Below are 27,069 nucleotides of genomic sequence, written 5' to 3'. Positions count from 1 at the left end.
ATTGCCCATGGTGAAGGCGAAATTCAGGACAACCTTCCCGAGAAATAGGATGAAATCGGAGCACGGCGTCGGCGCTACCCACGGCGGTGGATCCAAACAGCCGCTTTTTTCGGCGGCGCCTCCCACACAACGCCACATGCACGAGTGTGCACGAGCGAACCTGCAGTGCGGCAGGCCGCATCTTGCGCTCAGTTTCGGTTTCATACAGAAAAAAGCTTCCGTATGAAACTTCCGCTCGCAGTAGGGCTTTAGAAAAGGAGTTTTTTCTTCTTTTTAAAACTAATATGGCATAGTCTTAATTATGGCTTTGTACCCCCTACTGGGACTAACCACTCAACTACGATGATTGAAAGGTTTATTCGTGAATATTAGTTAATTATCTGGGTAATTAGAAGAGTCTGCAGCATGTGTCCGCCGCGGAAAGTAGGTTTTGCCTGCAAATATTTTTTTTTATTAAACACCTGCCCCTAGAATTTTTTTTTTTAGATGTGCGCAGAAACACCCAGTATATGAAAAACCTCACTCAAAAACAATTCACCCACAAGACTATAACGTTTCTTAAAACTTGCTCTAAGAAATGCACCAACCAGCCTGCAATAACGTCCTTACAAAGTATAATGTTATACGTTAATATACACAAGCAGTGTTAGGTCCCTCTGCCAAAGTTATCTTTAGCGATTTTCAGAAATGTTAGGCTATGGCCAGCTTATAGCAATGTTAGTGACACGAGTCTTTTTGCACTCATAGAGCGGCAAACAACGCGTGAGTCGATGCAGAAAGCCGGCAATATGCACACTGCAGCATAGGCAGAGCCAGCATAGTACCACTACTACCCACCTTTTTTTTTTGCAGCTAAGAGCAATGCAAAACTTATAAATTGCACAGACACCCTACATATTGCAGTAACACAATGTGGGAAGAAAACCTCCCTGAACGCATGAAGTTTTAACATTTCACACGAAATGTGAAAGAAATACCCTCGCTCCATTAGACATACACGATTTCAGCACATGTTTTTTTGCAACATGAATAAGCCGAATTGAAAAAGCATGACAATTCAGCCTCCTGCACTCCTTATAAACAGAAACGGCTCTCTTCAAACTGCCACATTCAAAGTGATTTATTTTGCATGGTTCAGTCAACAAAAATAACTGACATGTCTGCAAGCTGTCCTCACACGCTCCCAAAAAACTAATACAGGTTTACAATTGTGGTTCCAACAGTTTTTCTGATCCACCCGGCCAACTTGCAACAAAATCACTTTGGGCCATCAGCTTCAGGAAGGAAAAACTGTGCAGTACAAAACTTCACAGCAAAACATTTGCTAGGGGCTACATTTGCAAAAGACACACATTGCTGTTAACCTCATGCTACGATATGTAGTCAATCTTCTGTACTGCCACAAGTTCAGCTGCCACCAAGAGGATGATTATTTCAATGTTGGCTTATTTACAGCCCCTATGAAAGCCTGACTTCCCAACGCTAGTTACAACAAATATAAACATTCAAAACAGTATGTTGATCATAAAGGAAGCTATGAAATGCAGGCTGCCAGATGCAACCAGCCTTTAAGAGCATTCTCTAAAAGCAAAGATCACAGGAAATGTCATTCACAGGTGCACTTAAGTGCAGGAATTGCAAGGCAGCCTCACATGTATAAATATACTACACAATCAACAACTGCAGCAACATGCTACGATACTTGTCCTTTGACGCACCTTCAGAATGGGACTCAGATTATTGCTAGTGGGCGCACCCACTTGAAACTAGCTCGAGCTGACACAGGCATAACATACACAAATGTCATGAACATGAATGAAATAAAATATTTATTTCAGGGAGGTGCAACATAACTGTCACCAAAAGTACATTCAGGAGCATTATAAGCTTTCTCGCTTAATATTGCAACATCCAAACTGAGAATGAAACTGAAAGGGTGCTAGCAGAACCAACAGAACCAACATAATCATGATTCACTAACTGGGGTTATTTTACATCTTTCTTGCCATTTACCTGAAGCTGATTGCAGCAAAACTCCACCCCTGACACTAGGCATCATACCTGGCTTGCATTAGTACGATGGTGAGGCACCTGCATCTAAATATAGAGCCACAAAAAAGTTTTCCTTGGCCTCCTTCTCATCAACAACACCAAACTCGAGAATCGTCCATAAATGAGGCCCAGTTGTATAAGTCAAACATGCCACAGCCTAACCATGAAATGTTTAAATGGAATGGTGAAATGACCTTAGCGGAACCTGGAAAATCACTACTCATATTTTTTTAAAACATCGGTTAAGAGGGATGCCGTCACGGAGGGCCCCGGTAATTTCTGCCACCTGGGGTTTTTCACACACAGACATCACATAGTATCCAGGCACCTTGTGCTCTGAGGGAGGCGAAATACACTTTTTGTGACTGCGATCTAACCCACATTCCTTGGCTCAATGGATGAGCACCCTGGATGGTACACAAATGAGATAAGATATTACAAAAAAACGGAAACTCTCAACAAAGTTTCCTTCAACTGCTTTTAGTGAAAATAATTGTGAGCAAGGAGGACGAGTATTTAGGCGTTGAAGGTCAAAATGAATGGCAACTTAGCTCTTTATTCTTGGTTCCTCATTACACAAATACTGTGTTAATACCAATTTACCTACACAGTTTTTTGTTTTGAAGCATTCCACAAGGCATTGCTGTTGGTCTCAATAGCATGTTCAATCTGTCATGTATCTACAGCATTGAGGCTGCTCATTGCTGCGAGCAGAGACAGAAAAATTAACTGCCAGCAATACAGTTTGCTGCCTTGAACACTGTAGGCAAAACATATTCTAGCAGAATTGCTTGTGCACCCTAAAATTCCAAAAATCATTTGTGTAAGTCTCAAAACAGCAGCTGCTTGTACAGCAGTATAAGCAGGATACTAAGTATTATACGGCATTGTTGAGAAAAAAAAGAAAAACCTTTTTTCCATATATTTCCCAATGGACAAGTTCTCCTTGAAGGGCGCAGAACTGTACATAAATCACAAAATTCTCCTTTAAAACAAAAAGCAAAACTTAAACCAATGAGCGACACTGAAATTCGACACTGATGTTCCCTAAAAAGAATAGAAATGCCGAAGCTTTGTGTATTCTCTTTTCAAACACATCGATAGCCCATGGTATTCTTCTACAACTGCTAAGTAATATATAATTTATTCCTTCTTGATGCTGTTTACATTTCATTAGCCAAACAATGCCTGTGATGTACAAGAACCATTAGGCCATGTGAGGTATGAACAAAACTGTAACCACTGATACACAGCTTTAATTTTATACAGTGCTTAACCAAGCCAGTCCCCTCCCACAGCTTAAACAATAATGAATGGCATATTAGTGATAACACTGCAGTGTTTAATGCTTCACATGGCCTAAACCCTTATTAATTGATGAAAACAAAACTGAACAGGCATCAAGAGATTGAATTACGTTCACCTTAGGGGAACACCATATGATCCATGTATACAAGTCTTATGCGTTATTACAAATAAAATGTGCAAAAAAAATGGTGTCTAGGGCTTTTCAAGCTACATATGCATATTTTGACAGTTATCACTGGAAACCTATGTCACAATGTTACGCCGAACACACAGTGAAAAAAGGTACCAATCTTGCCCACTGCAAGTATCTCTGCATGCAACTTTCAGCATCTTGCTACAACTTGAGATATGCTGCAAAGCTGTCGTTTCAAGTATACGATGACTTAGAACAGTGCAACAAATCTAAACTCATCTAAGCACCAGGATATACTCATCACACATCAAAGCCCTGATTCCACTAATGACTTACTAAAGTTATGCATATGCTGCATTCACAGACTGAAAAAGCTTTCCCAGAAGTTTGCAACACTACGTTTTTCCTTGCACCTCCCTCCCCCACAACTCCCCCACTTAGCTGGCGTGCATCTATTAAGACATGATGATGACAAGAAGCAGCTGTACATCAAATTAAACTCCAAAAACCTACACCTAATAGTTAATATATGCTTCAGAATGCATCACATAGCCTGCTGATAATGGAGAATGACTATACATCACAGAGCTGCACTTATATGACGATAGAATGCTTTCGTATGTCAAAAGCAGCATAAAACGAAATAAAAATTTTCTAACTGCTTCTGGCTTTGTGCCAAAGGCAATATGGTGCAATGTTTGCAAAATTCACGTCCTAGAAATGGTAAACACCAATGCACCACCAACAGTCAAGGAGAGTGGAGTTTGATGATTTCCACTAAAAGTGTTTACACAGACTAGTAATTACTTTGAACAATATAACTCTGAACAATAGACTTTAGGATGTTTGTGTGAGCATTTCGTGCTATCAAGACAGACAAGACTTGATGAGGATGAGAGAATGGCACACTGCCTGCATCCAATGCAAAACTATTTCGAGTGCCCTCAGCACACTTCTGCTTCTAGCCACCAAGCGTCTTTCAGCAGGCTGCTCCGAGCCTGGTGAGACAAGACCCCTGCAAAAGGAAGGCAAGCACATGGTAGCATTGATGCCTGTTGCTGCTGCCTGGGCAGCGATAGAAGGCTTTTATTTTAACATTCGGTAAGCAAGGACCTGCCATTGCCAGCCGATGTCGGTGACCTTCTTTCCAGAAATATGGTTGCCTCTGCCAAACTGGTGCTGCACATGCAATATACACATACACAGAGCAAGGGTCCTTGGCTGAATGGAGAAGCACTGCTAGAGCTGGAAAATCTCTTCGTGGTCCCGCTCGTGCCTTTGCAGAGAGTGCTTCACCTGCCGCGTCATTACCACAGGAGCCGGTGCAGAGTCTCTCGCTGCCACACCGGATGGGGGAGTCGCCTCAAAGCTGCACTCGTCATACCTGCAATTTGTATGTATATGTACTCAACTCATACTGCCCAGTGCTATGTACAGCATTGTTTAAGCTTTCCCACAGTGAAATGTTGTCACTACTGCATTTCACTGCAAGTCATGAGGAGCTCCTGATTAAAGTGTACTTCGGCTATTGTCCAACCACAGAAAATTGGCAGCTAAAGACTTGCATGACTTGCTGTAGATTCTCGCAGCTGTTGACAGAGCCATCGTTTACAGTCATTAAGTCTCTTTTATACATTCCCTCAAAGGCATGCAGATGTCAAATTTAGGCTGGCCTATATCCACACATTACATATTAGAGGCTTATAAGCTATACAAGGCCAAAAATAAAACACAGACATGAGGTTTATAAGCTATAAAAGGCCAAAAATAAAACACAGACATCACTACCACACCATCTTTGCAAGCCAATTGTAAGGCATCAAAACAATCTTTTTTTTTGCATGGATCCTTCAAGCTAGACCATGCATTCACCTACAAAAGGCAATCATGGAGTCTTGTTTGCAGCCCCAACTTCATGAGTTTTAATCATGCGAAGGGCAAAAAAGGTTCTACTAGAAATTCAATTTTTACAGCAACAAGAGCCTCCTTACTACTGGACAAACACAGAAATAGTCAATAACACAAAAGAGTCAATTTTTACCGAGCACAAAAATTGGGTGAAGTTGTACAGAGTGTCTTTTTAAAAGCCTTGCACACCATATGCCTACCAATTAATAATGTGCTGTGCTGTAGCACGTTAAAAAAAATATGAGGTCTGTTAGAAAAGTATCCGACCTTATTTTTTTTTGCGAACACCTGATGGATATGAAACAAGCACACTTGAATCAGCCGACCTTGAACCTTCATGCGCATGTGCAAATTTTTTCCCGCCTGCCGACAGCGTCAGTCCCTGGGACGCAGCGTTTGAGCGAGGTAGTGCGCAGTGCTCTCGTCGGTTTTTTTATTGCAAGGAAAATGGCTGAGCAACTGGAGCAGCTCTACTGCATAAAATTTTACCAGACATTGCGTGACAGCCAAATGAAAACCATTCGAAAGATTCAGACAGCTTTCGATGACGGTGCTATGAGCAGCACACAGATTAAGCAGTGGTAAACCGGCTTAAAAACGGCCGCACATTGGTAGACAGCGAGCCACGCTCCAGTCGGCCATCAACATGTCGAAATGACCACGTCATTGCCAAAGTGAACATGTGGTGATGCGGGACCGTCGTGTGACTATCCGAGAAATTGTGGAAGAGGTGGGCATCAGCACTTTTTCTGCACATTCACCTAAGATTTGGTCATGAAGAGAGTGCGGCGAAATTCGTGCCGAAGTTGCTCACGGTGGAGCAAAAGCAACTTCAAGTTGAAGTTTCACAGGACATGCTGGATTCCACAAACAGTGACATCAACTTCATGAACACCATAGTCACTAATGACCAGTCTTGGGTGTATGGGTAAGACCCGGAAACCAAATCCCAGTCGTCACAGTCCACGTCAAAGTGATGATGACTGCTTTCTTTGGCTCCCGCGGTGTGGTGCACCACGAGTACGCATCGCAGGGTCAAACTATCACCAAGGAGTACTGTAGAGATGTCCGCCATCGCCTACCTGGTGCTATGTGATGCAAGAGACTGAAGTTGTGGTCAAGAGGAAATTGGTGCATCCATCACAATGCTCCTGCACATTCCTCGCACTTGATTCAGACTTCTTTGGTGAAAAACCAGACACCTGTAGAACAACAGGTTCCTTACTCTCCTGATATGCCCCCTGCGACTTCATGCTGTTTCCCAAAATCCTTTGAAAGGAGCGCGATTTCAGACAAGAGAGGACATTATGGCTGCAATGAATGTTGAGCTAAACTCCATTCCGAAACAGGCCTACTCGGAATGCTTCCAAATATGGCAGCACCGCTGTGAGAAATGTGTGGAGCCCCAAGGAGAATACGTTCAGGGTGATTAGGTTTCCAACGCTCCAGTTATGCCAGTTTTTTTTCCTCGGCCAAAGGTTGGATACATTTCCAACAGACCTTGTATATCCAGCATAAAGCACCCAGATGGTAATAATAAGACAAATACACAGCTGTAAACTGCAGAAGTGCATGCGCTTCCTCTGCACTTCTTTTCCACTTTAAGCAATGAACATACACTGTAGGCAAGGTTACATTTCCCCCTTATGCTTCTCCACAGAAAAAACTGTTGGAACTTGCACCTAAACAAAAATATGCCACAAATAGCAATGAAACTTCCTTTCGCCCAAGTTCTTGGCCAAGGCAAAAAAGTAAGCCTGATATAAAAGAGTCTTCATTTATATGTTTATGTAAGTACTGTTTGTTGTTAGCGAGCATCCATTTCATGTCTATAAGTTTGTTTCTGTGAGGGCTTTCCCATTCATTATACAAGCATAATATTGGTGTCCCTTTCGATCATAACTTTGGCGGTGTGCTCGTTTGATTCTGCAGCCAGACATCCGATCTCAACGAACGGTCAAAGTATGAAGCCATGAACTGCCTGACATTTATTCGAGTTACCTCGCACACATATGTGAGCCTCCATGTGTTTCTCCTATCCAGATGAATGCTTTAGATGTTTTAAGCGCATGGCTGTCAACGGTACTGACAGAAACTAGGACAGCGACAGTGCGGACACGAGAGCAATGAGTGACAAAAATTGTATGGTGCTTGAGTGAGCGAATGTATGAGCAAGATTGTGAACACGTCAGCGCGTATTTTAGCTCAGTAAATAAGTTTTCTTTGCAAATATATCTCTTTCAGTCTTTTACGTCTGTGTTAATAGTCCAGTAAATTGTGAGTCTCTAATACAAGCACCCTAGGCAAAATGTCATTTTCACTTACATGTTTCACATGGTTTAAACTTCGATTAAGCTGTCAGTCAGGCTAGGGGAGCAGCCCTAAATCCATCCTTGAGGGGCACATGCGATAAAACCTCGGCAAGCAAAGCATTTATTTCTTCAAAAACAGATTTCTGCAGAATGCATCTAATGGCATCTCTCATTTAGAAATCAGGTATCAGGCCCACTGTAAAAAAGCAATGAAAAATTACGCCCACTTACAAAATATGAAACATGTCTATGAAAGTCCAGTAAGCATGCAACCACTGTACTATATTTTAACAACAGCCTGCTGCAACTATTGATGACCTGATAGTTTTTTTTTTTTTTCATTACCTACCAACCCTCACATAGAGCATACAAGATGAATTTTAGAAGGTATGTCAATATAGTCCCACCTTAGAGCTGCAGCATTCACAGCACATCCTTGCCTTTCTCCAAAATGGTGTGGCCAGCATACAGCACCCGTGTGACTATAATAAATGCCAATACAGGGCTGCAGAGAATCATCCTTCAAATATTCAGCACTGCTCTATGAGAAGTGCATATAGCTTATTATTCTTGTTTGTGGCTTCACAGGACACACAAAAGACAGCAAAAATAACATGACAACTAACAGCCAATTTATTGAGTGCTCTGAACTGTTGTAGGCATTTGTAGTGCATGATGCAAATCACATGACCCCTAGAAAACATTTTCTAGCAAAGCTACAAAGCATGTTACTGAGCAGACAGAGCCTCAGGCATGATTCCTGCCTCCTCTTAGGCAGATTTTGTTGTTAACATGTCCAGAAAGGCCCAAAAGAAAAGGAAACTACAAAATTCAGGGTTTTTTTCTATCAGTCAAAAACAACGTCCCACAGTGCAGCTGTTTCAACACCTGGTCTCAACATGGTGCCAGCTCCAAGCCACCATATAACTCACTGGTGCCTGCACTGCCTCAAACTATGGCTACAGCAGAGAACCAACTGGGTCCACTAATCTGATGCTGTATCTAGAGATTTCCTAAAGCACTGCCAAGGTGCACAGTCGATGCTGATAATAGTTTGTAATCAATCATTAAAACGAGGCATCAAACCCCGCAAGAGCAGGTGTGCAAGAGACAAGCACATGGTCTTACCTCGAGTCCGAAAGAAGCCGCAGCTGGTTGCGTGACTGGGCAATGGAGCTGTCAATGCGGCCCAGGAAGTCGGCAATAGTCTCGTCTGGCTGCAGAGGTGCGTCCTCGGGGCCTGCCCCACCCCCACCATTAGTGTCCCCACCTGCTGAAACTGAGGCCCCAGCCACTGCAGGCCCAGTCTCTAGCACAGGCACCGCCAGCCAGGTCCTCAAGAACAGGCTGTCACTGGTCCACAGCCGGTTAACACGCTTCAGCTCTTCCGTCTGAAAATCAATCCATCCTTTTGATAACCCACTTCTGCAGCAACAGACAGATAGCAGAATGTCAACACTGCAAGCATGCACTCAGAAAGCAGTTGAGAACAAACTGAATTTGGCCTATACTGACAGATGACTGCACTCTAAATAAAAGCGCACTACTTTCACTAATTCACTAAGTCAGAGCTCTTTTAAGCTAGAAAAGTAAAAAAAAAGATATGGAATTCAAGCATCACCATTACTGGTTGATTTCAAAAGGAAACAGCAATATGTCGATGCAGTTTTTCTGGTGCAGATCCCAAACTATACTGCAATGATCACAGTGCCCTGTTTGGCATAGACGTCTCAAGTTTGAATCAAACGCCAAATAAATTTTCAAATGCAATTTTCTCAGTAATAAATGTCTCTTCTACAGCCAGAAAAACATCAATCCATTCAGAAAAAGCCACAGAATTGACTTCAACAAAGAATAAAATTTGAATAGAACTGCCTTCAGTGTCTCTTAATCTCAGTGTATAAGCAAAAAAAAAGAATGTAATAAGGTAATGATTTCTTACCTACAAAATAAATTGAGGCAATAGTGCACCCAAATATGTACACCGCTGCCCCGTTGCCCACAAGTCACTATACCAACCTTGTTTAAACTACATTAAGAAAAAAAATGGGCGAAAACACCAGCTATAACATTGGTGGCGATCGCCAGCCCCGGTTAGGCCCACGGAAAAGAAACACTGCTGCACTTTTCTATGCTTCTATAAAAATAAGAATGAAAATGAGGCTCTAAAATCAGTCTTACAATGCAGCATGCCATCTTTTCTGCTTTTACATTTCGAACAAAACATCGTATAAAGAAAAAATACGTATTTAAGACCTTGTTACACACTGCACAAGAAATACAAGAGCATGAAGTGAATGTACTTGTGCAGCAGCTGCTGCAAACATATCTTTCTTTAAGAAACTATTAGCAATAGTAAGAGTGTGAAATCTATAAACTTGCCTCCACAGGCTGGTGATAAGAAGTCAGTATTTACACAATTTGGTTACTCATTTGTATGACCATTGCATTTCATCATCATCATCAGCCTGGCTATACCCACTGCAGGGCGAAGGCCTCTCCCATATTTCTCCAATTAACCCGGTTCTGTGCTAGCTACATCCACTTGACCCCTGCGAACTTAACCTCATCCACCCACCTAACTTTCTGGCGCCCCCTGCTACGCTTTCCTTCCCTTGGAATCTAGTTTGCTCCCCTAAGCGATTATCGGTTATCCGCTCTTCGCACTACATGTCCTGCCCATGACCATTTCTTAATTTCCACTAGAATGTCAGTAACTTGAGTTATTCCTCTGACCCACTCTGCCAGCTTCCTATCTCTTAATGTTACCCCTACCATTTTTCGTTCCATAGCCCTCTGGGTTGTCCTCAACTTAAGTAGAACCCTCTTAGTTAGCCTCCACGTTTCAGCCCCATGGGTGAGTACAGGTAAGATGCAACTGTTGTAGACTTTCCTCTTGAGCGATACCGGTAAGCTGCTAGTCATAATCTGCGAGTACTTGCCAAATGCGCTCCATCCCAATCTTATTCTTCCGTTATTTCCTTTTCATGGTCCAGATCTGTGGTTACTACCTGTCCTAAGTAGACATATTCGCCTACTACTTCCAGCACTTAGCTACCTAATGTAAACTGCTATTCCTTCCCAAGGCTGTTGAACATTACCTTAGTCTTCTGCATATTGATTTTCAAGCCTACCCTTCTACTTTTCCTGTATAGGTCATCAATCATTATCAGCAGTTCATCCCCCGAGTTGCTTAGCAAGGCAATGTCATCAGCAAATCGCAGATTACTAAGGTATTCTCCATCTACTCTTATCCCTAACTGCTCCCATTCCAAGTCTCTGAATACTTCCTTTAAGCAAGCTGTGAATAGTACTGGGGAGATTGTGTCTCCTTGCCGAGCACCTTTCTTTATGGGAATTTTGTTACTTTCTTTATGCAGAACTATGGTTGCTGTGCAGCCACTATTATATATATCTTCCAGCACTTTCATAAACGGCTCGTCTACCCCCTGATTTCACAATGCCTGCATCACCGCCGAGGTTTCAACTGAGTCAAATACTTTTTCGTAATCAATGAATACTATGTATAAGGGCTGGTTATATTCCAAGCATTTTTCTATCACCTGATTGATAGTATGGATATGATCGATAGTAGAGTACCGTTTCCAAAAACCTGCTTGATCCTTTGCTTGATTGCAGTCTAAGGTTGTCCTGATTCTATTAGCGATTACCTTAGTAAATACCTTATACGTAACAGACAGTAAGCTGATTGGTCTGCAATTTTTAAGGTCCTTAGAGTCCCATTTCTTATGAATGAGGATAATGTTTGCATTCTTCCATGGTTCCGGTACCGTCGACGACACCAGGCACTGCGTATACAGGGTGGCCAGTTTTTCTAGCACGATACCCCCCCGTCCTTCAACAAATCTGTAGTTATCTCGTCCTCTCCAGCTGATTTCCCCCTTTTCACAGTTTCTAATGCTTTCTTGACCTCGTCTTTCATCACTGGTGGAATGTCTGACTGTTTTTCCCTACCGCCAATCTCATTACGGCCCTGACTACTTTGGCTACTGTAGAGATCTGTATAGAACTCCTCGGCTACTTTAACTATCTTGTCCATATTCGCGATGATGTTGCCCGCCTTGTCCCTTATCGCATACATGTAGTTTTTGCCTATGCCCAATTTCTTCTTTACTGCTTTAAGGCTTCCCCCATTCTTTACAGCATGCTCAATTTTCTCCATGTTATACTTCCTTATATCGGCCACCTTGCGCTTATTAATTAGCTTTAATATCTCGGTCAATTCTATCTGGTCTGCTGGATTTGAAGCTTTCATACTCTTGCATTTCTTAATCAAATCTTTCGTCTTCTTAGACAGCTTACCGGTATCCTCTCTAACTATCCTACCACCTACTTCTACAGCGCACTCAGTAATAATATCTCTGAAATTATTGTTCATTGCTTCTATGGTAATGTCGCCACTAGAGCTGAATACATATCTATTCTGTAGCGAGGTACTGAACTCTGCCCTCCCACTCACTGCTAATTCGTTAATGGGTTTTTTTCTTACTAATCTGTTGCGTTCCTTCTTCAGATTTAGACTAATTCGGGACCTCACCATCCTGTGGTTACAGCATCGCACTTTCCCGATTACCTTTACATCTTGCATAATAGCGGAGGTTGAACACAGTATGAAGTCAATTTCATTTTTAGTCTCCCCATTAGGACTTTTCCACGTACATTTTCGGTTCTTCCGTTTGCTGAAGAAGGTATTCATGATTCTTAAGTTATTGTGCTCTGCAAACTCAACTAGTAACTCCCCCCTGCTATTCCTAGAACCAACACCATAGTCATCTACTGTCTGGTCTCCTGCCTGCTTTTTCCCTACCTTGGCATTGAAGTCGCCCATTAGTACAGTATAATGCATCTTTACTTTTCGCATTGCCGATTCTGCATCTTCGTAGGAGCTTTCAACTGCCTGGTCATCATAACTGCATGTAGGTGCATAAGCCTGTACAACCTTCAGTTTATACCGCTCATTAAGCCTAATTATGATGCCCGCCACCCTCTCATTAATACTATAGAATTCATCTATATTGCCCGCTATATACTTATTGACAAGGAAACCTACTCCTAGTTGTCGCCTCTTCGGTAAACCTCGATAACACAGTACATGCCCATCCTTCAGTACAGTATATGCCTCATTTGGCCTCCTAACCTCACTAAGCCCTATGACATCCCATTTCATACCCTCTAGTTCCTCTAACAGCACTGCTAAGCTAGCTTCACTAGCTAGGGTTCTAGCATTAAACGTTGCCAGGGTCAGTTTCCAATGGCGGCCTGTCCAGCGGAGCCAGGCTTTCTTAGCACCCCCTGCTGCGTCACAGGTCTGACCGCCGCCGTGGTCAGTTGTTCCGCAGCCGCTGGTGACTGAGGGCCGGGGTTTTATGGAGCTTATCATAGGAGGTTGCGGCCAATTACTGCACCAGGGTGGCCAACTCCTGTACTGGTGAGGGAGTGCGTTGCCGGAGGTGTTCACTGGCATCAGGTCGCACCCCAAACCTGTTTATGCAATTTCATCGACATGCAGATTTTTTTTTCTTTTTAAATCCGGTGGAGAATTGCGCGGCATTGGGATTTCAGCCCCAGTCCTCTTGCATGCGACGCGGATGTTCTACCGCTGCGCCACCGCTGCACTTCATTGCATTTCATAATGTGTCAATATTTCATGCAAACAGCTAAAGCTTCATAATAATGATTTCTTGGACCACTGCCTCAAAACTTCTACAGCTGTCTGAAAAAGGCAACCTCTATTTTCCTCCCCCAGAACTTCAGACTAAGCCTGCTTTACGAGCTATTTTAATGTTTAATTTTAACTTTTATAGCAGCCCTAAAGCAGCCCTAAAGCAGCCCTAAAATTTCATCAAATGAGAAAGACAGTAAAAAAGCAATTAATTGATGGCAATTAGCAGTGATGAGTATCCTCGAAAAAAAATTGTTAATGACCTGCAAGTACTAAAAAGTTCCTGCACTCAAGAAACCTATACTCCGTCTCAGGAGCTGTTTACAGCACTGCAAAAGGTAGGGACACCCTGAACCAATCAAGATCCTGTGCACTATAATAGGCGATTTTGATGACAAACAACAGATATCAATGTGAGCGTGGCTAAAAAGCAAGAGAATACATGCTATAGCATACCACAGAGAGAAAAATTTATTTATGAAAGAATCACTTTTGGGATGTTCTTTAACTTTAGATTGATACATAAAATATAAGTAAACAAAAACATGAATTACCACATGAAATTCAATTAATAATTGAATTTCTTCTCCCACATTGTTTCGGTTCTTGTGTCAGCAGAATCACACGAGGCATGTATATAAAACCTGCAATATAATATCTGTTTGTTCATGTTTTTGTGCACCTCCTGTGATATATCATCCCTATTTGGGACATCGCAAACACCATTCAGTGACTGAAACAAACTGTGTGAAAAAAATAAATGCAACTACATATTATTTGCTGAGAGCACGTGAGCTCTACATGATACACACTTAGTGACATTTTAAGGCACCGTCTAAGATGCAAAAACAGGCTGCAAAAAGTTTGGTGCCCCACTGCTTTATATAAGAGAAGGGATGTGTTTGCTAAAGCCAGGAGGTCACTAAAAGCTTGGCACTGCAACCTAAATTCAGAGAAAAAAAAGATTATAAACCTTGCTTGTGCGATAAAGCAGGCACAATGAAAGGAAGAGTGATCTGTTCATCTACTATCACTATCCTAAGCTGCATGCACCCATTGGAGTTGTAAACAGACCCCATGAAGTGCAGTTTATGATACCCTAGAGAGCTATCAACTGCCTTATCAATTGGCTGGCTTGGCAAGGGAGCTGCTTATGCAATGGAAGCATTACCCCCCTTCGAGTGCCAACTCTTCAAACTGCTCCTGCGGACCTGAGCCCTCACCCCGTTTGAACGTCATTGTGGAGCAAGCAACGAAACGAGAAAAGAGTGCAACGCACGCACTGCATGCACTGGAAGGCTTTTGTCACAGCAATAGGTTACCTGCCTTAAAACAAACACCAAAGTAAAGTAAAGTGCGGAAGAATGAGCCGTATACATGCAAATACGATTGAGTCCAAATTTGAACAGAAAAAAAAAAAAAAAAAAGAAGAAGAAGAAGAATATAAGAGAAATAATATTTCAGTATACAGCTACAAGTATCTACTTCAAAAGCGAAAATACCCGTGTAATAGTTGAAGTTTAGTAATGAACTTTCGCGACCGCGCATATGAAAGAAAAAAAAAAAAAAAAGTGTCGTACTGCACTGTATAGAGTAAAAAGAATGCTAATAGCGCAGCAAAGCCACGCTATGCGAAAGTTCGTAGTATTCATTAGGCAGCGAGCATGTGCAACAGCGACCTTCCTAAGTTTCAACCGCGGGCCCAGAATTAGCGGCGCGTAACGGAGACTCTATACCAAGGCTGATTGATATCTGTTCAAACCGTCACACAATCCTGAACACGAGATATCAAAAGGCTCTAACAGCGCTCCAGAAACGTATTCGCTCAGTTTTTGCAAGCCACATCTTTACCTCTCAACGCAAAGATATGATAACGGTCTTTGACGCTGCTCTACACATGTAAATATATATTTTTGTCTGTCTGAATTTTGCTATGCCAGCGTGTTGGGCAGTCGTTCCGACCAGCCAGGCCCAGTTCTTCGACCTACTTACTGTCCGGCCTCCATATCGTGCTCAATTAGAAGGCACACAACTTCTTATTTTTTATTTTTTTTTTTCACTTGATTTTACTGCGCTTCCTTCGAATTCTCGGAGTGCGCCAAACCTCCAAACGTTGCACAACACCGCGCACCCAACCCCTGGCCTCCCAGCCGTGGGTCTCACGCATATATCGCTCACAGCTCCCATTTTAGAGTACGACCTGACCGACAAGGTTTCGTAGCACCTTGAATCGCGAGTTCTGACGCGGAAGCAGCAGTTTCGTTTCTGGCGAACCAGTCTCGTGCCCCGGTCGTCGACCGCCTCCGCGAAAGTGCGGCTGGCCGACGTACTACGGTGCTCACCGTGACTCCGTAGCGCAGCGCTATGCCCTGTAGCGTGTCGCTCGGCTGCACGATGTGCTTAATGGTCTTGCCGCTACGCGAAACATACTTGCAGGTGCTGCCGTACTTCACCTGCTTCCTGGCGAAACTCCCAAGCAAAGCAGTTTCATTTCCACCAGAGGCGGACATCACCCCGCTGTCACCTTTCAAAATAGGCCTGACATGATTAAAATGTAGAGTGTAAACGAGGGCGCCACAGGTAAAACAAAAATTGTAACGTTAGGAACTACCAATTTTACTCATTTGTTTATGTAGCTTTTTGCCTTTTAGCGCTTAAAACTCACCAAAACTAAAACTAAAAAAAAAATCATCGTGCAAAATAAACGGTGTCTCAGGCCACCGGTTCTGTTATCAGCCTCCTGTGGTGTTAACCGGTTAATTTTATTAGTTGCGGATGGATGGATGAAAAAACATTTATTTTCATCGGCTTTAAGAGGTGAGGCTGGGTGAGGGTTCAGTTTGGTTATAGCAGTTATAGCATTATAGTTTGGTTGTGGGCCGCGCCAGATGGCCGCCAGTTGCGTCCTGTCAGCGACTCGGCGATCTCTTCGGCCTACTGTAGGTGTACGTACATTTCATGGACCATACCATGGAGGAAGGAAACAACTGGCACATTCGATTTTCCAGTCTCGGACTACTTGCTGACAGATCTCTGACAGCTAGGAAGCAGCGTGATGGTCACATATAGGGTGTTGCACAATTAGAGGCGCGATGTAGAATGCTTCTCCCAGCTAAACCGCTAAACCGCGGAATCCTTGCAGTTCAAATTTCGCACAGAAATCACATTTTGTCGCTAGTATTTTTTAATACTAAATTTGTTTGGGTTACTTGCCTGATTCGATCAGAAGAAGTCAGATGTTCCCATGTTCCCATCGCCTGCGGCGGCGGCGACGCCAGACAAACCGCTGCCCCAGCAATGGGACTGGTGACGCCACCTAATGCTGCTTACAACAACTCAAACCTTCTGCCAGAAACGTTCGCCCCCTCTTTTCCTGCTACAGAGTTGTTGTAAGCAGCATGAGGTGGCGCCACCAGTCCCATTGCTGGGGCAGCAGTTCGTCTGGCGTTGCCGCCGCCGCAGGCGATGGGAACATCTGACTCTTTTTTTATCGAATCAGGCAAGTACCCCAAGCAAATTTAGTATTAAAAAATACTAGCGACAAAATGTGATTTCTGTGCGAAATTTGAACTGCAAGGATTCCGCGGTTTAGCTGGGAGAAGCATTCTACATCGCGCCTCTAATTCTGCAACGCGCTGTAGGTCACGTATGACTTTGCAAGCTCCTTCCAACATTTGCTTTCAGCGGACGATCATGTCACCGGACTCGGTTCTTTCGCAGTAACGCCGCACGCACGTTTATCCTTTGGCGTGTGCGTAACGCTAAAAATAGATAACAGGCGTCAGTCAATCGGTGATTTTTGCAAACGGAGTGTACGTGACATGCGCCTGAATGCGAAGCGTTTTACAGAACCCTGTGCATGGTTAGATTTGCCGTTGCTACTAACGAAATTCCTCCAAGAAACTAGCTCGCTGCATTCGAAAGCTAACAAAAGCGTTTGAAAAGTCATTTGGAATAAGCGTTAGCTGCTTTAGTGCACAGCGGTTCGCTTGCGACGCTTTCAGACCTGCGCGTTGAAAAGATAGCGAAACAGCTGTGAGAACTTCACAACACGAAATAAAATCAGTGTTCGGGGCTCTGGATGCTTTCAGCTGTAGATAACATAAGACATGAAAGCGAAGATGCAAAGCTGGAGCTTGTGTCATTATTTAAAGCACGATATCGTCTGCAGGAACACGAAAAGTACTCAGAATGCGCTCGGAGTCTACCTCAAAAGTGGCCGCCGGCTCAGTAGCTTTACTTGTAGGCGGGGCTCCTGGGCTGCCCGAGGAAAAACGAACGCCGAACAGCTAGCTGTCAGCAAGTAGTGAACTGATAATCGAATGTACCCAGTGACCCGAGCCTGGACAGCCGGGTCCGAGCAGCGCAACATGGCCTCCCACTCCTCCAGAGATGGAGCTGGCAGCAAATCGGCGGGTGGCGGGTAGGCCGCGCACCCCATGTCTAAAGTGGCGTCGACGCCACACTCTTTGCATTTAAGGTCAACTTGCTCTTTGAATATATATAAATATACTTTGGCGCAGGGGAAGGGTTTGTAGCTGGCGCCAGAGTAGCTCCTGGACTAATTGTTTAATGAATTATGTGGGAGAGGAAAGATGCGCCTTCCCAGGCTAAAATGGCGAGTTATATCATGGAACGAGAGCAATCCCTCGCTCGCGCCCGCGGGAAACGAGGTACTCACTGCCCGGCCGAAGAAACTTTGGGCATATTCGTGAGCCTTCTCTTTCCCGGGATTTCCCGAGTGACCAGTTCTATCGTACTATACCAGGGACTGGGCGATAGCTTTTAAGGATGTTCCTGGCGGCAGCCGACAGACGCCCCTCCCGAAGTTCGGAACTTCCTATGGAAGGAGCGGAAGAAACAATTGGTATGCAATGGGTACGTTCATGGAGGAGGGTGTACGTTCGATTTTCAATCCCTGGGACCTATGTGGGCGTGACGTGTGCAGTAGGACGTACCTTTCTTCCTCCATGAGTAGGATGGTGTTCGCATTCTGAGTAAAAAGAGAAATAAAGTGATAAAAAAAAAGCGCTGTCGTCTGCTACTATATATTGGCGCCAATTAAGTATGAAATCAGAGGTCTAGCGCGCAGCGACTCTAGCGGGAGGAGCGCGACGTGCCGTGGCTACCGGCCGCCGCTACGCTACGACTCGACTTGGTATAGCCAGTCTCTCACCCTGGTATGACGTCAGAGGTCATTCTAAAGGTCAAACGTGGCTACCGGCCGCCGCCACGCGAAATGCCGTTCATGAGCGTAGTATTGCTTTCGCAAAAAAAAAAAAAAAAAAAAAAAAAAAGAATTAAAGAGCACTGCATAATCTGCATTGGAGTAATGCGAAAGCACGGATACTGCTATTGGTCGCTTCTGGCTGCTTAATTCACTTCTTGTTTGCTCATTTTAGTCTTTGGTAATTTCAAATTGCGCGCCAATCCCTTCCTATGCCTTTTTTTCGGCTTTACTTCCGGTTTCATGACGTCACATTTTTGACGTCATATTCACTGCAGCACCAGCACCCATTTCTCTCTTTCCGCTTTCACTCCCAATTTCCTCCCCTTACACGCGGTTCAGGTGTCCACAAAAAGTGTGGCAGATACTGCGCCTTTCCTTTCCTGCATCTCAGTTATTATAATTAACTAATTAACTTATTGGACTAATTATTTTTTGACCATAACATTACGTCATACTCTATCGACTGACACCACTCATTAGCCTCTACCACTTCTCAATTACTCACAACTGCTGCGGACACGATTTTGCGGACATGGTCTGCGGACAGAAATCTGTGCACAAATTGCGATTGATTTATAGGAAGGGAAAGGCGCGGTAATTGTCTCACTTGTTTTCTGAGGCCACCTCAACCGCCCCGCGCGTAAGGGAAGGAAGGAAGGTGGGTGTGAAAGTGGAAAGAGAGAAAGAGGAGCCGTAGTGGAGGGCTGCGGAGCAATTTCGACCACCTGGGGATCTTAAACGAGCGCTGACATCGCACAGCACACAGACGCCTCTTCGTTTCGCCTCCATCGAAACGCAGCCGCCGAAGTCGGGTTCGAACCCGGGTACTCCGGCACAGCTAGTCGGGCGTCTTACCACTGCACCACCCCGGCGAGGCGTGAACATAGCGAAGTAATGCTTTCGCATTAATAAAAGAAGGCGAGAAAGACGCGCGCCGCAACAGCCGTCGTCCACCACCTAAGCGGTGGCGGGTGCTATGACGGCCTACAACAGATAATGGCTGGCTAGCCCCCGCCGCAAGCGGCGTTGACCTGCCAGTCCCAGCCCAGTAGGGCCAGGAACAGCCATCCTTCGCCACCTCCGCCAGAGCACGCATTAAAGGTCCCCAGGTGGTCGAAATTACTCCGTAGCCCTCCAAAGATCCCGAGGTGGTTGTTATTAGTGCGAAAGCATTACTTCCCTATGTTCACAATTTTTGTCCACAGACCGTGTCTGCAGTGGTTGCAATTGAGAAGTGGTAGAGGTTGAGTGGTGTCAATCGATAGAGGGTGACGTTGTTGCCGAAAAAAAAAATAATTAGGCCAATAAATTAATTAGGTAATTACAATAACTGGTTCACAGGAAAGGAAAGGCGCAGTATCTGCCACACTTGTGCTGTGGACACCTGAACTGCGCGTAAGGGAAGGGAGGAAGGCGGAAATGAAAGCGGAATGAAAGGGGTGCCATAGTGGATATGACGCCAAGGATGTGACGTCACGCAACCGGAAGGAGAGCAAAAAAAGAAAAAGGCATAGGAAGGAATTGGCACGCAATTTGAAAGTACCATAGACTAAAATGGGGAAACGAAAAGTGAAGCAACTAGAAGTGACCAAGCAACCAACAGCAACATCCGTGCTTTCGGATTGCTCCAGTGTAGATCGTGCAGTGCTCTTTTTTTTTTTTTTTTTTGTAGCCCTCCACTACCGGCTCCTCTTTCTTTCACCCCCATCTTCCTCCCTTCCTTTACGGCGTGGTTCAGGTGTCCACAGAAACAACTGTGACAGATACAGCGCCTTTCCCCTCCTGTGAAGCATTATTATTATTACCGTTCCTCTATCATTTACCTCTTATCAGCGTACGTTGGAGTGCTACATATAATTGTTTACACGAAAGGAAAGGCGCAGTATATCTGTCGAACTTTCTCTGGCAAGTGTGGTTGGACGGTACACCATCGCTCGTGTCCAGTGAAATTCCTTGGCGCGCGCGCGTTCAAGTGTGGCATTGCAGATGGCAAGAACGCTAGACAAAATTAATCTCGCGGAATATGACAGATTTTGCGCACAACTCTCGCGCACGGGATTTCGTTTCACGAGCCTATGAAATGCCTAAGCAAACTAGTCGCACTATACCTTGCCGTGCGTCTGCACCGGGGGATGGCCGCACCCAAAGAGCCCAGTTGGGTTGGGTGGTTTCACATCTTTTCTGGCCACCCTAGCCCAGTTGACGTCACCACATGAAGAGGGAGAGCGGTGCCGCCTTCTCGTTTCCCAGCAGTCGCCAGCGCTTTTTAAAGATTATTTGTTATTGGCATAACTCGGCTTTTAAATTTTGCTCGAATACCCTGTGACCACCTCTATACATTTCTTGCAACGTTTGGTGAAATGCAATAAGATGGCTCAAGCTAGACACAAGTGGGGTCTGATGCTCATATGTGAATGGAGCAATCTCTTCTATGTACCCTCACATGTGGAGAGCAGCAGTTATTTTGCCCAGATGCTGCTTTTCTGGCAAGGTGCAGCTCTGCTATACTCTCAGCCCTGCAACAGGTTCATATATGCTGCATTTCTGTGATAATCAGCGCAATGATTTTGACATTTCTTCTCAGAACATCAACAATTTTCAACTCATCTGTGCCTTCAGCTATGCCAGTTAGCTGAAATTCATTAAAATTTTCTTAAACCTTAATTTATTCACAATAGTGGCAGTCACTTTCAAAGGAGAAGTGTTTGACGCATGCTTTCACAAGAACACTGGCAGCTTACTTCAGAAACCTACAGAAATTTTGCTAAACAATGTTCCACATGCTTGTGCTGATAATTTTATTGCAGCGATGAAAACATTTGCAACCAAATGTGCAAAAATGAAACCATTTCACATTAAAGAAAGAATGTGCAGACTGTGCTCTACTGAATACAGCTGTGCAGTCTTCTGTGGAGGCTTACATGCAAAAGCAGGTGTCTTGCTGGGGTTAGTGTGTCACTGCTACACTTGGTTGATACCCAATGCTTTGTGGTAACAATCATGGTATGCGCTGTTACATTAAAGTGTATGATTATGCATGGTACATGGAACATGATGTGCTGCTAACTTGCTCGAACCTCTTCAATTCTAGCACCACGATGCATGTGCTTTTGTCGCATTCTAGTGATTGTCCGTGCAGCAAAAGCACGGCTACAGTTTGTGTGACAAGCAAAGGATTGCACATATCAAACTAGTGAGCACCACTTCTGACCCCAAGTTCTGGGGAACAGGAAAACTCATTTTCAGATATTTGCTCAGTCTTACTTTGAACAGCAACACATGGTTGTACTCAAAGTGAACAGTCAATTCTGCTTAATACTCCCCATGTGTAATTTGTAATGTTAGCTTCCTTGGTTAATTTACCCTAACATACTCCTTAAAGTTGGCCTGTGACACAATAGGCAACAACACAATCAACATGGCCTGCTGTATATTTTTCAACTGCGTTTGCTGCGTTTCAGCATAGTAAGAGTTTTTTTGTCTTTCATTTTGCATCATTGAGATTCTATTGAATGCTTTCCAAACAGGGCTAGTTTAACGCAAGTTCATAAGGGCCCTTTCAAGGGAAACGTGCAAATCAGGCAGGACTGCTCAGGCCAAGATTTAGACAAGTTGACCAAGATATTCCCCCCACCCCCTCCTCTTTTCGAGTGCTTTTGCTTTAAAATATAATTCACTACCCACAGGTAAGCTTGTTCATGTAAGAAGCTCAGGCATTAATAATAATTGACAGACGGTTCCTAAACACCAGCAGTCCTTGATTCACACTAACTAGGGATGTGCAAATAGCTCTCTTCAAAACTGAATTTAATACAGAATTTTGTAACTCTCCCAACAATTCCAGAGCAAGTACTAACAATGTACCAAAAATAGAGCGAATAGGAATTGAATAGTGAGAAATCTGAATTGAACACAAAAAAAGAGACCAAATACTCATTATTATGTCTTACATCGGCAAATGATCATACAAAACAAAAGCGCAAGCAGTGGTGTTGTAAGCCTTGCTCGTGAGGTTAGAGGAGAAAAGGTACCAATTTTTGGTTGTTTTTTTGTAATGATGTGCAAGACACTGCTATGTATGTCTGTCATGTGCTATGCATGTGCTATCTGCCCGCAGCTACTAAATAATTTATCAGCTAATTTGTTTTCTCACCCGTTTTGGTTTCAACAGCGAAGTGATGGCTATGACGTCAAAGTCCAAGTGTAGATAAAGAGGGCTGAAAAAAACTGATACAGTCACTCATTGATGGTTTTAATTCACTACAATACACCAGAATGCCTCAAGAATAGGAATCACTAGTGAAGAAGCAGCATTTGCAGTTTTTTCATTCCTCACACAGCCTATATGCAACTTATCACAGCCATCATTTGGCTGTTAAGCAAGAAAATGTAGGAGAAAAAAACTATCAATTACTTAGTGGTCATAGGCAAAAACCATGTGGCAATCCATATACAGTAATATCTCAGAAGGCACATGTAACAAGAAAAATAGAACCAAAATTTGGCGACTGCTATCCTTTTAAAGCTGCAGCTAGGTACTAGAAGGGGCACACAACATGAAACCATTATGCTATATATCAATCCTAGGATTGCCACGTCGTAAGTGCACCTCAACTATTTTTTCCCAATTGATGAGGAGTGACCTAACTAAAGCAGCATATCATTCTTACGAGAGTTACACGAGTGATGGCCTTGGATGATCAGGCATGAAGGCAGTGCTCCCTAAAAACCTGGCTTATTCTGTCATGTCCCGCAATCACAGAGGCCCCTATGTGCACATATTACGAGAATTGCAACTCAAATTTACCGCACCACGGAGCAGAGCCTTCCTTCCTGCACAGACCAGCCTTGGCAGCATGCTGTGAAGGGTTCCATGGGCCCATTTTTTTTTTTTTTTTAAGCGGCTATCTAAGAAGACTATGGTATGTCTCATACATAACATTGTGTCAATCATTTGGAAACTATTAAATAATGCCAGAGAATGCATTCAATTCGTTTTGAATAATTTTAAATATGCGCCGTTTGACTTGCTCAGTGAACTAAACATCAGAATATTTGATTTTTCGTTTGAAAACATTAAATATTCAAACTCTCCAGGTAAAAAGGGGGCTGTCTTAATTATTCAGCATAAAAATGCCTTAGAAAAATGTTGCACTTGTAAATGCTAATGACTCTACATCTAGCGCAACCACATTAGAAGTGTGCACACCAACACCTCAGTGCCTTTTTCTGACATCAGTCCAGAAAACCAAGCCAGATGTCGATCGAGCCGCAAAATTTTATTGTCAGCCTGTTCATTCAAATACACTACACAGAGTGGGTTACACTTGTGTGACCTTGTGTTGCAAAATAGGGGGAAAAACACTTGCACAGAAGCCGAAGCAGAGAGAGGCGGTGGGGCCTTGTGCAGAGACGAACATACGGAGACACAGGGTGGCAACACTCGACGTATGATATGTTCACTGAGACAAAATGACCACACAGACTGCCCTTGCAACAAAGCCCTACGGTGCTGCTGCTGGCCTCCAACCAAACACGCACACGCACGCACGCACTTCCGGTCAGGGGGGGAAGGGGGGCATGCACTACGCCGGACAACCTGTACAAAAAGATGCCTAGGCCTTAGCTGCTCAAAGCTCGGCTTGTTGGTGCGACACCTTAAGGTTCGAGAAAAAGAAAAACAAAACATGGCACTGCGGACACTCCGACCGAAAGAAGAGCGGAGAACACAAGCGCTCAGCATCAACTCGAGGATCCGTTTTCACCTATGGTGCCATTTCCGCGAATACCAAGCTGAAGCTGCCTCATCACAGAAGAAAACTATATCACCGACCCTTCTCTCTCTCGCATGCTGAAAGTCAGCTCGCCCAGCTGCCGTTGCAGCTGTTGAAGTCCAAATATGTGATGAATTTCACATTATTCACAACACTAAGTGAAGGAAGGAAATCCTTAAGTAGGTGCACGCAGTTGACAAATACACTTAATTACTGTAGGTGCAACTTGCTTCACTAAAATAGGAATCCTCGAGTTGATAGCTGCTAACTCCACACCTACGCTCGAGGACACCTTCAGCGCAACAGCAAAGTGGACACTTGGCGCGGGTCTGGGCTTTATTTGCACATACAAGAAGAGCTGCCAACACATTGCTAAAAACTTGCTAGATGTAGGCCTAGTGTCCACTTCACTGGCGGACATGAGTTCACATCCTTGAGCACTTCCTATGGTGGAAGCGAGTTGCCCACTTGGTGTCACTCGAACTCCGCCTCCTCTGCCACCGGTGTTGGGCAAAGTGCCCACAGGCTTTGCACTGTTGTTGTCTGCTCCTCTCTCGGGCCGTGTCCCCTTCGCGCCAACCTTGCCCTCGGACTTTAAGACGCCTAAGCGGCCTCAACGCGGCCTATGTACAGAAATAGAGAGAGAGGGGCATGCTGCTGTTGTTGCTGCTGTCTTGCACAATTCAGTTGGCCTCAAAGTACTTGTAGGTGGGGTTCTCGTAGCCGTTGACCTGCATGGCTGTCAGGTGACGCTCCTCAGGGGAGGCCGTGGGCCCTCCTCCCACCTGCATAATCAATGGGGTGTAAAGGCTCTCACAATGAGGAGACAGCAAAATATTAAAGTAGGCTAAAAAGAAAATGCAGCGGAAACAACAAAGGAAACGAAAGAACTACGACAGAAGGATGAAGGGTCTGAGCAACGTAGCAGAAAGGAAACAAAAAATATCAAGGTACAAAAATGACCAGGTTTGAACAAATTATTAAGGCACAGATGGAGGGGATGCAGGGCGCAAATGGAAGGGGAAGGTTTAATATACAGTATGCTGCAAAGTGAAAGAGAATTAATAAATTTCAGTTAATGCAATCATTTCCAAGGCTACAGCCTACAACAAAAGAGCACTATGCAGAGTTGGTTTGGTTTGGTTTGTGGGGTTAACGTCAGAAAGCAACTCAGACTGAAAGACTCCACACTAGAGGGCTCCGGAAATTTCGTCCACTTTGTGTTCTTTAACGTGCACTGACATCGCACGGTACACGGGCACTACACTGGGCATTAACTTTTATTTTGTTTGGAAAACAAATATATGAGGTTGAGGGCCGATTTCTACCTCCATCAAAACATGGTTGCTGAGGACAGATGCTAAGCCTGCAACTTTAGCAAAGGCACCGTGTGAGGTAAAAAAAATTGCAGTCTATTAAGCTAAGTTAATCAAATGCAAAGGTATGTGCGAAAGCATGTCACATTTCATTTCGCTTTCCGTTCAAGTCTAGATTTTCAAGTTGAGGCTTCAGGCAATGATTGGTGAAATCAGTCATTGGGGACCTTAGTGCTGGCACACTACATAATTTTGGCACCGCTTAACGCACCTTAAAAGGGCAACATGATAGCGGTGTGTTCGGATACACTGCACATGGATGGAATTTGATCAAGGAAATGACATGCAGTGCACAGCTCAAGATAGCAGCAATTAACCCCGAGGGCTGATTGGCTGGGAAGATAGTCATGAAGTTCCACACTCGCTTTCCACAAGGAATTCCAGAGTAGGAATTTGCTCCAACAGATCCCCCCCCCCCCCTTTTTTTTATCTGGTAAGGTCTAAGGTCAAGGCTTCTCAGGCACCTCATGCTTTCTGATTTACACCGTCAAGTAGTGCTTTCACACTATAGACAAGCGTCGGTCCGTGACGTCAGTGGAGATGCGGTGGCGCTGGCGACCGCAGTGATGTTCGTGGTGTAGGCAAAAGCTTGGGTCGTGTGCATTGGATGCGCGGCACTTGCTGTGGGGTGGTTGATTGTGCCATGAGACAAAAAAGAAAATGGTACATATTTCCACATGTTTTTTGCAGTCTGATAAATAAGAGAGCGATGGGCAGAGGCGTTGAGTGCAACAAGTAGACCCTTCGGCGACGGACTGCCTTTGCGGCTGACGTGCGTTGCACTTCTGCACTAAAACTTGATCAGTTTGTTTGCAACTCTTAATTGTCGTGACTGCTTTTTGGCCGCATGACGTATAGCGCAACAACGCCTGCAGCTTGTGCACGTTTTGTTATAATATACTATACCAAGTCATAATAAAAAGCGCTGCGCTGTCAGTTCTATTCACTTGTGTCCATGCATATATTCGTACAGAAAAGGACACAAAAGCTGCTACGAAGGTAACTGCTGTTTGAGCGGTCACTCAAGCGCGATATTACCGAAAAAGGTCAGAACTTGTGAAGCAGCTTTTCTCTAATACAGTAGCCAACGGGTAATTCGGACTCCAATAATTCGGACTTGTAGGATATTTCGGACTTCAGTGAGGCACCGTCAGTCACCCCATAGAAGCGCATACATATTCGCGACGGAGAAAGTTCGATTTTTCGGACTAATTTCAGTCCCCTGCAGGCCAAAATCTGCCACCTTATCGGCTTTTCGCCGGCGCAACAAGCGCCATCTTGGATTGAGGTGGA

General features: G+C 44.1%; 2 protein-coding genes and 1 pseudogene across 5 annotated transcripts in view; 1 reads left to right on the top strand and 2 right to left on the bottom strand.

Annotated features, from left to right (window-relative positions):
- Nucleotides 1-1,336: 1,336 nt before the first annotated feature.
- Nucleotides 1,337-15,942, bottom strand: red (LysM peptidoglycan-binding domain-containing protein red). Of its 4 annotated transcripts, none has more exons than XM_084606092.1 (4): nucleotides 15,739-15,942; nucleotides 8,842-9,104; nucleotides 8,121-8,195; nucleotides 1,337-4,877 (listed from the first exon to the last, which is right to left on the bottom strand). In XM_084606092.1, exons 1-4 carry the CDS (start codon nucleotides 15,904-15,906, stop codon nucleotides 4,733-4,735), a joined length of 651 nt encoding a protein of 216 aa, XP_084462218.1. In that variant the 5' UTR covers nucleotides 15,907-15,942; the 3' UTR covers nucleotides 1,337-4,732. The 4 variants fall into 4 exon arrangements, with proteins under 4 accessions (XP_084462218.1, XP_084462221.1, XP_084462219.1 ...); XM_084606095.1 differs by having other exon boundaries at nucleotides 15,850-15,929; XM_084606096.1 differs by lacking the exon at nucleotides 1,337-4,877 and adding an exon at nucleotides 7,730-7,909.
- Nucleotides 5,849-6,333, top strand: LOC146185111 (protein GVQW3-like; annotated as a pseudogene).
- Nucleotides 15,943-23,884: 7,942 nt separating the features above from the next.
- The window catches only part of Appl (amyloid-beta-like protein), a 37,210-nt gene continuing 34,025 nt past the window's right edge, over nucleotides 23,885-27,069 (bottom strand). The window contains exon 7 of the mRNA XM_084606091.1: nucleotides 23,885-25,185. Within this exon, the coding sequence (XP_084462217.1) occupies nucleotides 25,084-25,185 (102 nt within the window). The 3' untranslated portion in view covers nucleotides 23,885-25,083. The remainder of the gene's footprint in view (nucleotides 25,186-27,069) is intronic.

Source organism: Amblyomma maculatum, chromosome 6, assembly GCF_055883805.1.
Source record: "Amblyomma maculatum isolate TAMU_Amacu chromosome 6, ASM5588380v1, whole genome shotgun sequence".
NCBI lineage: Eukaryota > Metazoa > Arthropoda > Arachnida > Ixodida > Ixodidae > Amblyomma > Amblyomma maculatum.
Note: the sequence above shows the minus strand (reverse complement) of the source record. Positions and strands in the feature narration are given on the sequence as shown.

Coding starts and splice junctions, on each gene's coding strand:
- red (XM_084606092.1), bottom strand. CDS start 15,906: ATGTCCGCCTCTGGTGGAAATGAAACTGCTTTGCTTGGGAGTTTCGCC. Junction 9,105..15,738: donor CGCTGCGCTACGGAGTCACG/GTGAGCACCGTA, acceptor ATTGATTTTCAG/ACGGAAGAGCTGAAGCGTGT. Junction 4,878..8,120: donor GTGAATGCTGCAGCTCTAAG/GTGGGACTATAT, acceptor TACAAATTGCAG/GTATGACGAGTGCAGCTTTG.